This window comes from Dendrobates tinctorius, unplaced genomic scaffold (assembly GCF_039654945.1).
Source record: "Dendrobates tinctorius isolate UK_male_01 unplaced genomic scaffold, ASM3965494v1 ptg000028l, whole genome shotgun sequence".
In the NCBI taxonomy this organism is placed as follows: Eukaryota; Metazoa; Chordata; class Amphibia; order Anura; family Dendrobatidae; genus Dendrobates; species Dendrobates tinctorius.
Genome location: NW_027361696.1, coordinates 39,112,098 through 39,126,224, shown reverse-complemented (window position 1 = coordinate 39,126,224; position 14,127 = coordinate 39,112,098). Strand labels below are relative to the sequence as shown.

General features: G+C 44.8%; 1 protein-coding gene across 2 annotated transcripts in view; it reads left to right on the top strand.

Moving 5' to 3' along the window:
- The first annotated feature begins 13 nt into the window (after nucleotides 1-13).
- The window catches only part of LOC141085300 (natural cytotoxicity triggering receptor 3 ligand 1-like), a 50,461-nt gene continuing 36,347 nt past the window's right edge, over nucleotides 14-14,127 (top strand). The window contains exons 1-2 of one of the 2 annotated variants that reach the window (XM_073570579.1): nucleotides 14-144; nucleotides 285-529. In XM_073570579.1, coding sequence (XP_073426680.1) covers nucleotides 520-529 — 10 coding nt within the window. In that variant the 5' untranslated portion in view covers nucleotides 14-144; nucleotides 285-519. The remainder of the gene's footprint in view (nucleotides 145-284; nucleotides 530-14,127) is intronic. The other variant, XM_073570580.1, reaches the window with a different exon arrangement.

Below are 14,127 nucleotides of genomic sequence, written 5' to 3'. Positions count from 1 at the left end.
AATACCGCCAAGTTCTAGGACATTCAGCGCCCTCTATACGCAGACACAGGCGGGCGAGAATACAAAAAATACAGTGTTTCTCTTTCCGTTTTACTGATATATTTAGCAGTGGTCGGGCGTATGCCGCATGATTTGTAGAGAACGGTAGGTTTTTGACTGCGGTATTTTATCCTGCGGTTTTTTTTATTCAGTGTTTTATGATGCGCAGCAGTAGCAAAACAGTAAAGACGTTCCAAGATTGTTTTCTATACTTTTACTGAAGGATGTAAATTTAATGTTTTCAGCGTAGCGCATTTAGCAGTGGTCAGCTGGTGCAAAAAAAAAAAAACGTGAGAAAAGAGCAACATCGTTAAAACGAATTAGATCGACTGAAGCGCGTCCACGAGGAGCGCCAAATAGGCGGGGGCGCGCACAAGTTTGAACAAAGAACACATTGGCTCCGCCCAGAACAGCTTTTATGGGCAAGGGCGGAGCAAGAAGCTGTCAGCTCAGCATCATGTGACATGTCATTACCACGTGATGGCTGGAGGTGAGCGCCGCAGTAACTGCTCTCTGCTGGGTCCTAGTGCCGGTCTTGTTCTGATTTTGTTATTTTACTTATGAACAAGAAAAAAAAAAACAAATAAGGAATTTTATTGTGAACGATGACATTTATTTTACCGCATAATGTATCCCAAAATTGGAGAAAAATTCCAAGTATGGTGAAAAACATGATTTCGCCACAGTTTTTCCTGTTTTCTTTTCATGGCATTCATTCTGTGGTAAAAGTGATAGGAAAACGTAATTCTCCTTGTCAGTACGATTACAGCGATACCAAACTTGTGTATTTTTTAAAATATATTTTAACTAGCTGAAGAGCCCGGCGCTGCCCGGGCATAGAATCATAGAACCATAGAATCATAGAATCGTAGAGTTGGAAGGGACCTCCTGGGCCATCTGGTCCAACCCCCTGCTCAAAGCAGGATTCGCTAAATCATCCCGGTCAGATGTCTGTCCAGCCTCTGTTTGAAGACTTCCATTGAAGGAGAACTCACCACTTCTCGTGGCAGCCTGTTCCACTCATTGATCACTCTAACTGTCAAAAAGTTTTTTCTAATATCTAATCTGTGTCTCCTCCCATTCAGTTTCATCCCATTGCTTCTAGTCTTTCCTTGTGCAAATGAGAATAAAGTTGATCCTTCTACAATGTGACAGCCCTTTAGATATTTGTAGACAGCTATTAAGTCTCCTCTCAGTCTTCTCTTTTGCAAACTAAACATTCCCAAATCCTGCAACCTTTCCTCATAAGACAGGGTTTGCAGACCGGTCACCATTCTGGTCGCTCTTTTCTGAACTTGCTCCAGTTTGTTGATGTCTTTTTTAAAATGTGGTGCCCAAAACTGGACACAGTATTCCAGATGAGGTCTGACCAAAGAGGAGTAAAGGGAAATAATGACTTCACGTGATCTAGACTGTATGCTTCTGTTAATACATCCTAGAATTGCATTTGCCTTTTTTGCTGCTGCATCACACTGTTGACTCATATTCAGTCTGTGATCTATTAGTATACCCAAGTCTTTTTCACATGTGCTGTCACTTAGCCCTATTCCTCCCATTCTATATATAATTTTTTCATTTTTATTGCCCAGATGTAGTACTTTGCATTTCTCCCTGTTAAAAACCATTCTGTTAGTTGCTGCCCACTTCTCCAGTTTATTTAAATCTTTTTGAATCCTCTCTCTGTCTTCTCTAGTATTAGCTATCCCTCCTAGCTTAGTGTCATCAGCAAATTTAATCAGTTTACCCTTAATTCCTTCATCTAAATCGTTGATAAAGATGTTGAACAATACAGGGCCCAGGACAGAGCCCTGTGGTACCCCACTTGAGACATTCTTCCAACTGGATGTGCAGCCATTTACGACCACTCTTTGGGTCCGATCACTAAGCCAGTTATGAATCCACCTAACAGTTGCCTTGTCCATTCCATACTTAGTCATTTTTTCAATAAGGATTGTATGAGAGACTTTGTCAAATGCTTTGCTGAAGTCAAGATATACTATATCTACAGCATTTCCTTGATCCACCCAATCAGTGATACCGTCGTAGAAGGAAATTAAGTTAGTCTGACAAGACTTATTAGTTACAAACCCATGCTGACTCTGTTTAATCACTTCATTCTTATCCAGGTATTGACATACATGTTGTTTAATAATTTGTTCAAAGATCTTTCCTGGTATAGAAGTCAGACTCACCGGCCTATAGTTGCCTGGGTCCACCTTCTTCCCCTTTTTGAAGATAGGAACAACATTTGCTCTTCTCCAGTCTTCTGGCACTTCCCCTGTTCTCCAAGAATTTTCAAAGATTATGGAGAGGGGTTCAAAAATTTCTTCTGCTACCTCCTTCAGTACTCTGGGGTGTAATTCATCTGGACCTGGAGACTTGAATTCATTTAGGTTAGCTAAGTGTTTCCTCACTATCTTTCTGTTTATAGATATCCTGGATTCTTCTATTCCCTTAATAGGACAGTGAAGAACAGTTGATGTTACATTTCCTTTCTGAGAGAAAACAGATGCAAAATAGGAATTTAAAAGTTCAGCCTTCTCAACATCCTGTCTTACCATTTCATCATTTTCATCCTGTAAAAATCCTATAGCATCTTTGACTTTTCTTTTACTTTTGACATATCCCCAAAATCCTTTATTATTGCTTTTGACATCTCTTGCAAGCCTCAATTCATTTTCAGCTTTAGCTAATCTGATTTGTGCCCTGCAGGTTCTGCAGCCAGCATTATATTCTTCTTTAGATATGCCTCCCTCTTTCCATTTTATAAACATTTCTTTCTTCCCTTTTTAGCATGTGCTTAAGTTCTGTGTTCATCCATCCTGGTTTCCTTAAATGCTTCCTATTCTTCCCTCTTTTCGGAATTGTTAACAACTGTGCTTTGAGAATTTCATTTTTCAAGATTTCCCATCCTTCCTGGACATTTTTGTCTTTAAGGATATCCAGCCATTGGATCCCTCCAATTCTCTTTCTGAATCCCTTAAAATCTGCCTTTTTGAAATCTAACCTTGACGTCTGAGTCTTCACAGGTCTTCCGCCTCTAGTTATCCAAAATTCTAAAATAGCATGGTCGCTACCTCCTAAGGTCCCAGCCACTTTTACCTCCTCAACCATTTCCTCCCTGTTTATAAGGATTAGATCCAAGGTAGCAGTTCCCCTTGTTTTCTCCCCTACCTTTTGGAAGATAAAGTTGTCAGCAAGAGAGGATAAGAATTTCCTTGACCTGTTAGTTTTGCCTGAGAAAGATTCCCAACAAATGTCTGGATAGTTGAAATCTCCCATGACAACTATGTCATATTTTTTGGAGAACTTGGCCATTTGATGCATAAAGAGTTCATCCATATCTTCAGCTTGCACAGGCGGCCTATAGTAAATGCCTACAATGGTGTCCTTTCCATTGTTCTGTCCTTGTATTCTTACCCAAACAGTTTCCACAGAACTCCCAGTCACTGAAGCTTCAATCTCTGTGCAGATATACGCGTTTCTAACATACAATGCGACACCCCCTCCTCGTTTATCAAGTCTGTTTCTTGCAAATAAGTTGTATCCTTCTAGTCTTGTATTCCAATCATGTGTATCGTCCCACCAATTCTCAGTGATTCCAATGACATCATATTTCTTTTCCTGCGTTAGTAGTTCCAATTCTCCTTGTTTGTTGCCCACACTTTGTGCATTAGTATAGAAACATTTTAGTTTGTGATTGGTTTCTCTTTCTCCAATATTTTTATTAATTAGATTCTTTTGTCTTTGTTCTTCCTTTCCACTTCTAATAGCAGAGTTCTCAATAGCATTTGTCAGGTGTATGGCTTTTTCTGGTCTTTTGCTTCCCTTCCCATGTTGTTCTAGTTTAAAGCTCTCCTTACAAGTGTAGCAAGGCGACTTCCAAATACATGCTTTCCAGTCTTCGTAAGGTGCACCCCATCTCTAGCAAGTAGTCCATCGTATAAGTAATTCACTCCGTGATCCAGAAATCCAAATCGTTGCTGACGGCACCATTGACGTAGCCAGTTGTTCACCTGCAGAATCTTATTCCACCTCCTTGTTCCATGGCCATCCACTGGGAGGATGGAAGAGAAGACCACCTGCGCTCCCAGTTCTTTCACTTTCTTGCCTAAGTCTTCAAAGTCTCTGCAGATGGTTTCCAGGTCATTTCTTGCGGTGTCATTTGTCCCCACATGTAGTAGCAGGAATGGGTAGTCATCTGTAGGTCTGAAGAGTCCTGATATCCTGTCAGACACATCTTTAATTTTTGCATCTGGAAGACAGCACATTTCTCTTGAAGATATATCCGGTCTGCAGATAGCGGCCTCTGTTCCTCTCAGCAGGGAATCCCCCATGACCACCACTCTCCGTTTCTTCTTCACAACATTTTTCTTTCTCCATCCAGGAGGACTCTGAAGGCGTACAAGGTTGCTGTTTGTGGGCAAAGTCTTATCCTGATGTATTTCTTCATCGTTTTCCTGTGTGAGAGCCTGGTACTGGTTTCTGAGCAGTATGGGTGCTGACTGCCTCCTGATCCTCCTGCTTCTCTGGGTCACATGTCTCCATTCCTCTGTTTCTTCAGGTGCACTTTGAATTTCTTCTTTTTCTGTAACATGAAGAGATGCTCTGTCCAAGAACTCTTCACCTTCCTTAATGATCTTCAACGTAGCTAACCTCTCTTCAAGATTTTGCAACTTTTCTTCCAACAGGGACACAAGCTTGCATTTGTGGCATGTGAAGTCTGGCTTTTCCACTGGTAAGTCTGTGAACATGTAGCAAGAAATGCAGCTCACCAAATGGCTCCTGGCCTCTTCCATCTTGAGATTTCTTAAAAACGACGAAAGATGAGCCAAAATTTCCTCTTTTCAGCTGCAACGGCCAAAACCCAATGATCGTTGAGCTCGCGGAGACTCTTCACTTATCCCAGAAGGCACTGGGAATATGCAAATGATCTCCTCAAGACTCTTCCCCTGGCATAGTAACTAACTACGGTTAGTTATAACAAATTATAATGATTATATCTATATATATAAAGCTGAGTGTATATCCCCGCCTACTCCGCATAGCCACATTCACTATAATATCCCACATCATCCTGTCAGCCAGAGCAACCGGACTACTACCCCTAATATCCCACATCATCCCATCAGCCAGAGCCACTGGACTACTACCCCTAATATCCCACATCATCCCGTCAGCCAGAGCCACCGGACTACTACCCCAAATATCCCACATCATCACATCACATCAGCCACAGCCAACAGACTACTCCCCCTAATATCCCACATCATCCAGACAGCCAGAGCTACCGGACTACTACCCCTAATATCCCACATCATCCTGTCACAGCTGCCGGACTACTACCACTAATATCCCACATTATCCAGTCACTCAGCCACCAGACAACTACCCCTAATATCCCACATGATCAAGGTCAGCCAGAGCCACCGGACTACTACCCCTAATATCCCACATCATCCCGTCAGCCAGAGCCACCGGACTACTACCCCTAATATCCCACATCATCCCGTCAGCCAGAGCCACCGGACTACTACCCCTAATATCCCACATCATCCCGTCACAGCTACCGGACAACAACCCCTAATATCCCACATCATTCCGTCAGCCAGAGCTACCGGACTACTACCCCTAATATCCCTCATCATCCCGTCAGCCAGAGCCACGGGACTACTACCCCTAATATCCCACATCATCCCGTCAGCCAGAGCGACCGGACTACTACCTCAAATATCCTTATCATCCCGTCAGCCAGAGCCACCGGACTACTACCCCTAATATCCCAAATCATCCCGTCAGCCAGAGCCACCAGACAACTACCCCTAATATCCCACATGATCAAGGTCAGCCAGAGCTACCGGACAACTACCCCTAATATCCCGCATCATCCCGTCAGCCAGAGCCACTGGACTACTACCCCTAATATCCCACATCATCCCGTCAGCCAGAGCCTCCGGACTACTACCCCTAATATCCCACATCATCCCGTCAGCCAGAGTCACTAGACTACTACCACTAATATCCCACATCATCCCGTCAATCAGAGCCACCGGACTACTACCCCTACTATCCCACATCATCCCGTCAGACAGAGCCACAGGACTACTACCCCTAATATCCAACATCATCCCATCAGCCAGAGCCACCAGACAACTACCCCTAATATCCCACATGATCAAGGTCAGCCAGAGCCACCGGACTACTTCCCCTAATATCCCACATCATCCAGTCAGCCAGAGCCACCGGACAACTACCCCTAATATCCCACATCATCCCGTCACAGCCGCTGGACTACTACCACTAATATCCCACATCATCCTGTCAGCCAGAGCCACCGGACTACTACCCCTAATATCCCACATCATCCCGTCACAGCCGCTGGACTACTACCACTAATATCCCACATCATCCTGTCAGCCAGAGCCACCGGACTACTACCCCTAATATCCCACATTATCCCGTCACAGCTGCCGGACTACTAACCCTAATATCCCACATCATCCTGTCAGCCAGAGCCACCGGACTACTAACCCTAATATCCCACATCATCCCGTCAGCCAAAGCAACCGGACTACTACCCCTAATATCCCACATCATCTCGTCAGCCAAAGCCACCGGACTACTACCCCTAATATCCCACATCATCCCGTCAGCCAGAGCCACCGGACTACTACACCTAATATTCCACATCATCCCGTCAGAGCCACCGGACGACTACTCCTAATATCCCACATCATCCCGACAGCCAGAGCCACTGGACTATTACCACTAACATCCCACATCATCCCGTCAGCCAGAGCCTCCGGACTACTACCCCTAATATCCCACATCATCCCATCAGCCAGAGCCACCGGACTATTACCCCTAATATCCCACATCATCCCGTCAGCCAGAGCTAACGGACAACAACCCCTAATATCCCACATCATCCCATCAGAGCCACCGGACTACTACTCCTAATATCCCACATCATCCTGTCAGCCAGAGCCACCGGACTACTACCACTAATATCCCACATCATCCCGTCAGCCAGAGCCACTGGACTATTACTCCTAATATCCAACATCATCCCGTAAGCCAGAGCCACCGGACTACTACCCCTAATATCCAACATCATCCCGTCACTCAGAGCCACCGGCCTACTACCCCTAATATCCCACATCATCCCGTCAGCCAGAGCCACCGGACTACTACCCCTAATATCCCACATCATCCCGTCAGCCAGAGCCACCAGACTACTACCACTAATATCCCACATCATCCCGTCACTCAGAGCCACCGAACTACTACCCCTAATATCCCACATCATCCCGTCAGCCAGAGCCACCGGACTACTACCCCTAATATCCAACATCATACTGTCAGCCAGAGCCACCAGACAACTACCCCTAATATCCCACATGATCAAGGTCAGCCAGAGCCACCGGACTACTACCCCTAATATCCCACATCATCCCATTAGCCAGAGCCACCGGACAACTACCACTAATATCCCACATCATCCCGTCACAGCCGCCTAACTACTACCCCTAATATCCCACATCATCCCATCAGCCAGAGCCACTGGACTACTACCACTAATATCCCACATCATCCCGTCACAGCCGCCTGACTACTACCGCTAATATCCCATATCATCCTGTCAGCCAGAGCCACCGGACTACTACACCTAATATCCCACATCATCCTGTCAGAGCCACCGGACTACTACCCCTAATATCCCACATTATCCCGTCACAGCTGCCGGACTACTACCCATAATATCCCACATCATCTCGTCAGCCAAAGCTACTGGACTACTACCCCTAATATCCCACATCATCCCGTCACAGCCGCCGGACTACTACCCCTATATCCCACATTATCCCGTCACAGCCGCCGGACTACTACCCCTAATATACCACATCATCCCGTCACTCAGAGCCACCGAATTACTACCCCTAATATCCCACATCATCCCGTCAGCCAGAGCCACCGGACTACTACCCCTAATATCCAACATCATACCGTCAGCCAGAGCCACAAGACAACTACCCCTAATATCCCACATGATCAAGGTCAGCCAGAGCCACCGGACTACTACCCCTAATATCCCACATCATCCCATTAGCCAGAGCCACCGGACAACTACCACTAATATCCCACATCATCCCGTCACAGCCGCCTAACTACTACCCCTAATATCCCACATCATCCCATCAGCCAGAGCCACTGGACTACTACCACTAATATCCCACATCATCCCGTCACAGCCGCCTGACTACTACCGCTAATATCCCATATCATCCTGTCAGCCAGAGCCACCGGACTACTACACCTAATATCCCACATTATCCCGTCACAGCTGCTGGACTACTACCCATAATATCCCACTTCATCTCATCAGCCAAAGCCACCGGACTACTACCCCTAATATCCCACATCATCCCGTCACAGCCGCCTGACTACTACCGCTAATATCCCATATCATCCTGTCAGCCAGAGCCACCGGACTACTACACCTAATATCCCACATCATCCCGTCAGAGCCACCAGACTACTACCCCTAATATCCCACATTATCCCGTCACAGCTGCTGGACTACTACCCATAATATCCCACATCATCTCATCAGCCAAAGCCACCGGACTACTACCCCTAATATCCCACATCATCCCATCACAGCCGCCGGACTACTACCCCTATATCCCACATTATCCCGTCACAGCCGCCGGACTACTACCCCTAATATCCCACATTATCCCGTCACAGCTGCCGGACTACTACCCTTAATATCCCACATTATCTCGTCACAGCTGCCGGACTACTACCCATAATATCCCACATCATCCCGTCAGTCAGAGCCACCGGACTACTACCCCTAATATCCCATATCATCCTGTCAGCCAGAGCCACCGGACTACTACCCCTAATAGCCCACATCATCTCGTCAGCCAAAGCCACCGGACTACTACCCCTAATATCCCACATCATCCCGTCACAGCCGCCGGACTACTACCCATAATATCCCACATCATCCCGTCAGTCAGAGCCACCGGACTACTACCCCTAATATCCCATATCATCCTGTCAGCCAGAGCCACCGGACTACTACCACTAATATCCCACATCATCCCGTCAGAGCCATCGGACTACTACTCCTAATATCCCACATCATCCCGTCAGCCAGAGCCATCGGACTACTACCCCTAATATCCCACATCACCCTGTCAGAGCCACCAGACTACTACCACTAATATCCCACATCATCCCTTCACAGCCGCCGGACTACTACCCCTAATAATGCTAACAATCAGTGGCGCTCAGGTATACACACGGACTCCAGCAGCATATGTAAAATACACCAGCCACCGTCGGTGTCAGAATAAAATCAATAGAACTAAAAAATATTACTGCAATATATATATATATATATATATATATATATATATATATATATATATATATATATATATATATACACTCACTGGCCACTTTATTAGGTACACCTGTCCAACTGTGTGTTAAGACTTAATTTCTAATCAGCCAATCACATGGCGGCAACTCAGTGCATTTAGGCATGTAGACATGGTCAAGACAATCTCCTGCAGTTCAAACCGAGCATCAGTATGGGGAAGAAAGGTGATTTGAGTGCCTTTGAACGTGGCATGATTGTTGGTGCCAGAAGGGCTGGTCTGAGTATTTCAGAAACTGCTGATCTACTGGGATTTTCACGCACAACCATCTCTAGGGTTTACAGAGAATGGTCCGAAAAAGAAAAAAAATCCAGTGAGCGGCAGTTCTGTGGCCGGAAATGCCTTGTTGATGCCAGAGGTCAGAGGAGAATGGGCAGACTGGTTCGAGCTGATAGACAGGCAACAGTGACTCAAATTGCCACCCGTTACAACCAAGGTAGGCAGAAGAGCATCTCTGAACGCACAGTGCGTCGAACTTTGAGGCAGATGGGCTACAGCAGCAGAAGACCACACTGGGTACCACTCCTCTCAGCTAAGAACAGGAAACTGAGGCTACAATTTGCACAAGCTCATCGAAATTGGACAGTAGAAGATTGGAAAAACGTTGCCTGGTCTGATGAGTCTCGATTTCTGCTGCGACATTCGGATGGTAGGGTCAGAATTTGGCGTAAACAACATGAAAGCATGGATCCATCCTGCCTTGTATCAACGGTTCAGGCTGGTGGTGGTGGTGTCATGGTGTGGGGAATTTTTTCTTGACACTCTTTGGGCCCCTTGGTACCAATTGAGCATCGTTGCAACGCCACAGCCTACCTGAGTATTGTTGCTGACCATGTCCATCCCTTTATGACCACAATGTACCCAACATCTGATGGCTACTTTCAGCAGGATAATGCGCCATGTCATAAAGCTCGAATCATCTCAGATTGGTTTCTTGAACATGACAATGAGTTCACTGTACTCAAATGGCCTCCTCAGTCACCAGATCTCAATCCAATAGAGCATCTTTGGGATGTGGTGGAACGGGAGATTCGCATCAGGGATGTGCAGCCGACAAATCTGCGCCAACTGTGTGATGCCATCATGTCAATATGGTCCAAAATCTCTGAGGAATGCTTCCAGCACCTTGTTGAATCTCTGCCACGAAGAATTGAGGCAGTTCTGAAGGCAAAAGGGGGTCCAACCCCTTACTAGCATGGTGTACCTAATAAAGTGGCCAGTGAGTGTATATATACACCAATGGCGCTAAAACGTACAACCACAGAGCACAAAGCAGCAAGTGTTAAGACAACACACCACTCAAGTTATCTCCATGAAAATAATAATAATAAATAAACCTTATATAAACTTGCGCTAATTGAATGTGTCTTGGTTAAAGAGAGATATCTCATAAAGAGATCTTGTTACCTTTACTGGAGCTTAAAACTGGCGCGGCAGAGAGAGAGATCTTCAGAATACAGATGGATTTCCAGGTCCTTTCCCAAAGATACTCCCCGACACAAATGTATAAAAGGTTACTGGAGCTAAAGGGTGCTACCTCCTAGCATGCCGCCGTCCCGGCCGGTGACTGGGGTGCAGCTGGAGGTGTGTATCGGTCGGCTGTGAGAATGCCAGCCGCCGCTTGCAAAAGCAGGCCTGCAAGGTCCGGAAACGCTGAAGGACCTTGCGTGACGTCACAGTCACATGGGAGGTCACGTGACAGGCAAAAAAGCGCTATGAGGCGCTGATGGGGCCAAAAAGCAATGGCAAATCCTACGCGTTGCGGAATTCACTGATTCCTTCTTCAGGGATGGCCCCCTAGGACAAGAGGAACCCTTATATAGCCTCCAGTATATAGCCTCCAGTGATAAAGCGTTATGTTTATACATTAAAAGGAAATAGCTCAATTTCGCTATTTAAACCGTTTGGGATCAGAGTATTCAATTCAAATATCCATTTACTTTCTACCCTGGACATCTGATGGATGAAGTTACCTTTCCTCATACTTCTTTTAACTATTTGAATCCCAGTCACCTTAGTGTCCCTTAGGGAGCTCCCATGATGTATAAGGTAATGGTTAGAGAGGGGGTGACCTGTAAATTTCTTACAAATATTTCGTAAATGTTCCCCAATTCTGACATTTAGGGGACGTATCGTTCGACCTATATATAATTTATCACATGGACATGTGATACAATATATAACCCCCTTCGTGTCACAGGTGATGAAATCACGAATCTGAAACTCCATGGATTTATTCATAATAGAGAGTTGTTTCTTACTACCTAATTTTCTGCAAGATACACATTTTTTGCAGGGAAAAAAACCTTTTAATTGCTGTTGTAAATGAGAATTGGGGCCTGATTTAGTTATTGAAATAGAAGGGGCTACCAGGTTGCCCAAATTGTTTGCCCTTCTAAAGACAAACCTAGGGCGGGCTGGTAGAACTTCCCCTATGGTTTTATCACTCTTCAAAATACCCCAGTGTTTATTTACAATTTTTCTGAGAATATGACTATTTGAATTATACTGAGTGATGATGGGAATCTCGTCTATACTGAAATTTTCTTTATTTTTTATTTTATGTCTGAGGAATTGTTCCCTCGGTATGTTCCCAATATGTTCCCTGGTGGCTCGCAGGGATTGAGTATCATAACCTTTTTGACAGAATTTTTTGATTAGAGTTTCAGCCTCAGTTAGATAGTCCTGTGACTTGGAGCAGTTTCTATGAGCCCGTATGAATTGGCTCTTTGGAATATTAAGAAGCCAACTTGGGAGATGGCAGCTTTCTAACGAAATATAATTGTTTGAGTCAGTGGGTTTGTGAAATAGTTGTGTCTGAATGGTGTTATCCTCAATAAAGATTTTTAAGTCTAAAAAGTTGATCTCCGTGAGACTAGTAGTTGCAGTGAATTTTAAAAAATAACAATTTTTATTCAATTCATCAATAAAATCAGTTAAAAGAGTAGGCCCACCAGACCAAATAAAAATAATATCGTCTATGAAGCGGTGCCAGAGTACCTGATTCGCGCGCAGCCTGCCCTCGGGAAAGATGGTTTCATGTTCCCACTTACCGACATACAGATTTGCATTTGGTCTGGTTATTTTTATGAATAATGAATAACCAAATTAGGACCAACAGTATAGTTAGCACAAAACTAGTCTTATAAATCCCTTTGGATCTTGTCTCCTATTGCAGTAGCCCCTAAGACTAGTTTTGTGCTAACTATACTGTTTGTCCTAATTTGGTTATTCATTACTGGCTCATATATTTGTTTTTCCATTTTATTTTACGGTGACTCCAAGCGCAATAGTAATATTTTTTAGTTCTACTACCCCTAATATCCAACATCGTCCTGTCAGCCAGAGCCACCGGACTACTACCCCTAATATCCCACATCATCCCGTCAGAGCCACCGGACTACTACCCCTAATATCCCACATCATCTCGTCAGCCAGAGCCACCGGACTACTACCACTAATATCCCACATCATCCCGTCAGCCAGAGCCACCGGACTACTACCCCTAATATCCCACATCATCCCGTCAGCCAGAGCCACCGGACTACTACCCCTAATATCCCACATCATCCCGTCAGCCAGAGCCACCGGACTACTACCACTAATAGCCCACATCATCCAGTCACTCGGCCACTGGACTACTACCCCTAATATCCCACATCATCCCGTCAGCCAGAGCCACCAGACTTCCATTGAAGGAGAACTCACCACTTCTCGTGGCAGCCTGTTCCACTCATTGATCACTCTAACTGTCAAAAAGTTTTTTCTAATATCTAATCTGTGTCTCCTCCCATTCAGTTTCATCCCATTGCTTCTAGTCTTTCCTTGTGCAAATGAGAATAAAGTTGATCCTTCTACAATGTGACAGCCCTTTAGATATTTGTAGACAGCTATTAAGTCTCCTCTCAGTCTTCTCTTTTGCAAACTAAACATTCCCAAATCCTGCAACCTTTCCTCATAAGACAGGGTTTGAAGACCAGTCACCATTCTGGTCGCTCTTTTCTGAACTTGCTCCAGTTTGTTGATGTCTTTTTTAAAATGTGGTGCCCAAAACTGGACACAATATTCCAGATGAGGTCTGACCAAAGAGGAGTAGAGGGAAATAATGACTTCACGTGATCTAGACTGTATGCTTCTGTTAATACATCCTAGAATTGCATTTGCCTTTTTTGCTGCTGCATCACACTGTTGACTCATATTCAGTCTGTGATTTATTAGTATACCCAAGTCTTTTTCACATGTGCTGTCACTTAGCCCTATTCCTCCCATTCTATATATGCTTTTTTCATTTTTGTTGCCCAGATGTAGTACTTTGCATTTCTCCCTGTTAAAAACCATTCTGTTAGTTGCTGCCCACTTCTCCAGTTTATTTAAATCTTTTTGAATCCTCTCTCTCTCTTCTCTAGTATTAGCTATCCCTCCTAGCTTTGTGTCATCAGCAAATTTAATCAGTTTACCCTCAATTCCTTCATCTAAATCGTTGATAAAGATGTTGAACAATACAGGGCCCAGGACAGAGCCCTGTGGTACTCCACTTGAGACATTCTTCCAACAGGATGTGCAGCCATTTACGACCACTCTTTGGGTCCGATTACTAAGCCAGTTATGAATACACCTAACAATTGCCTTGTCC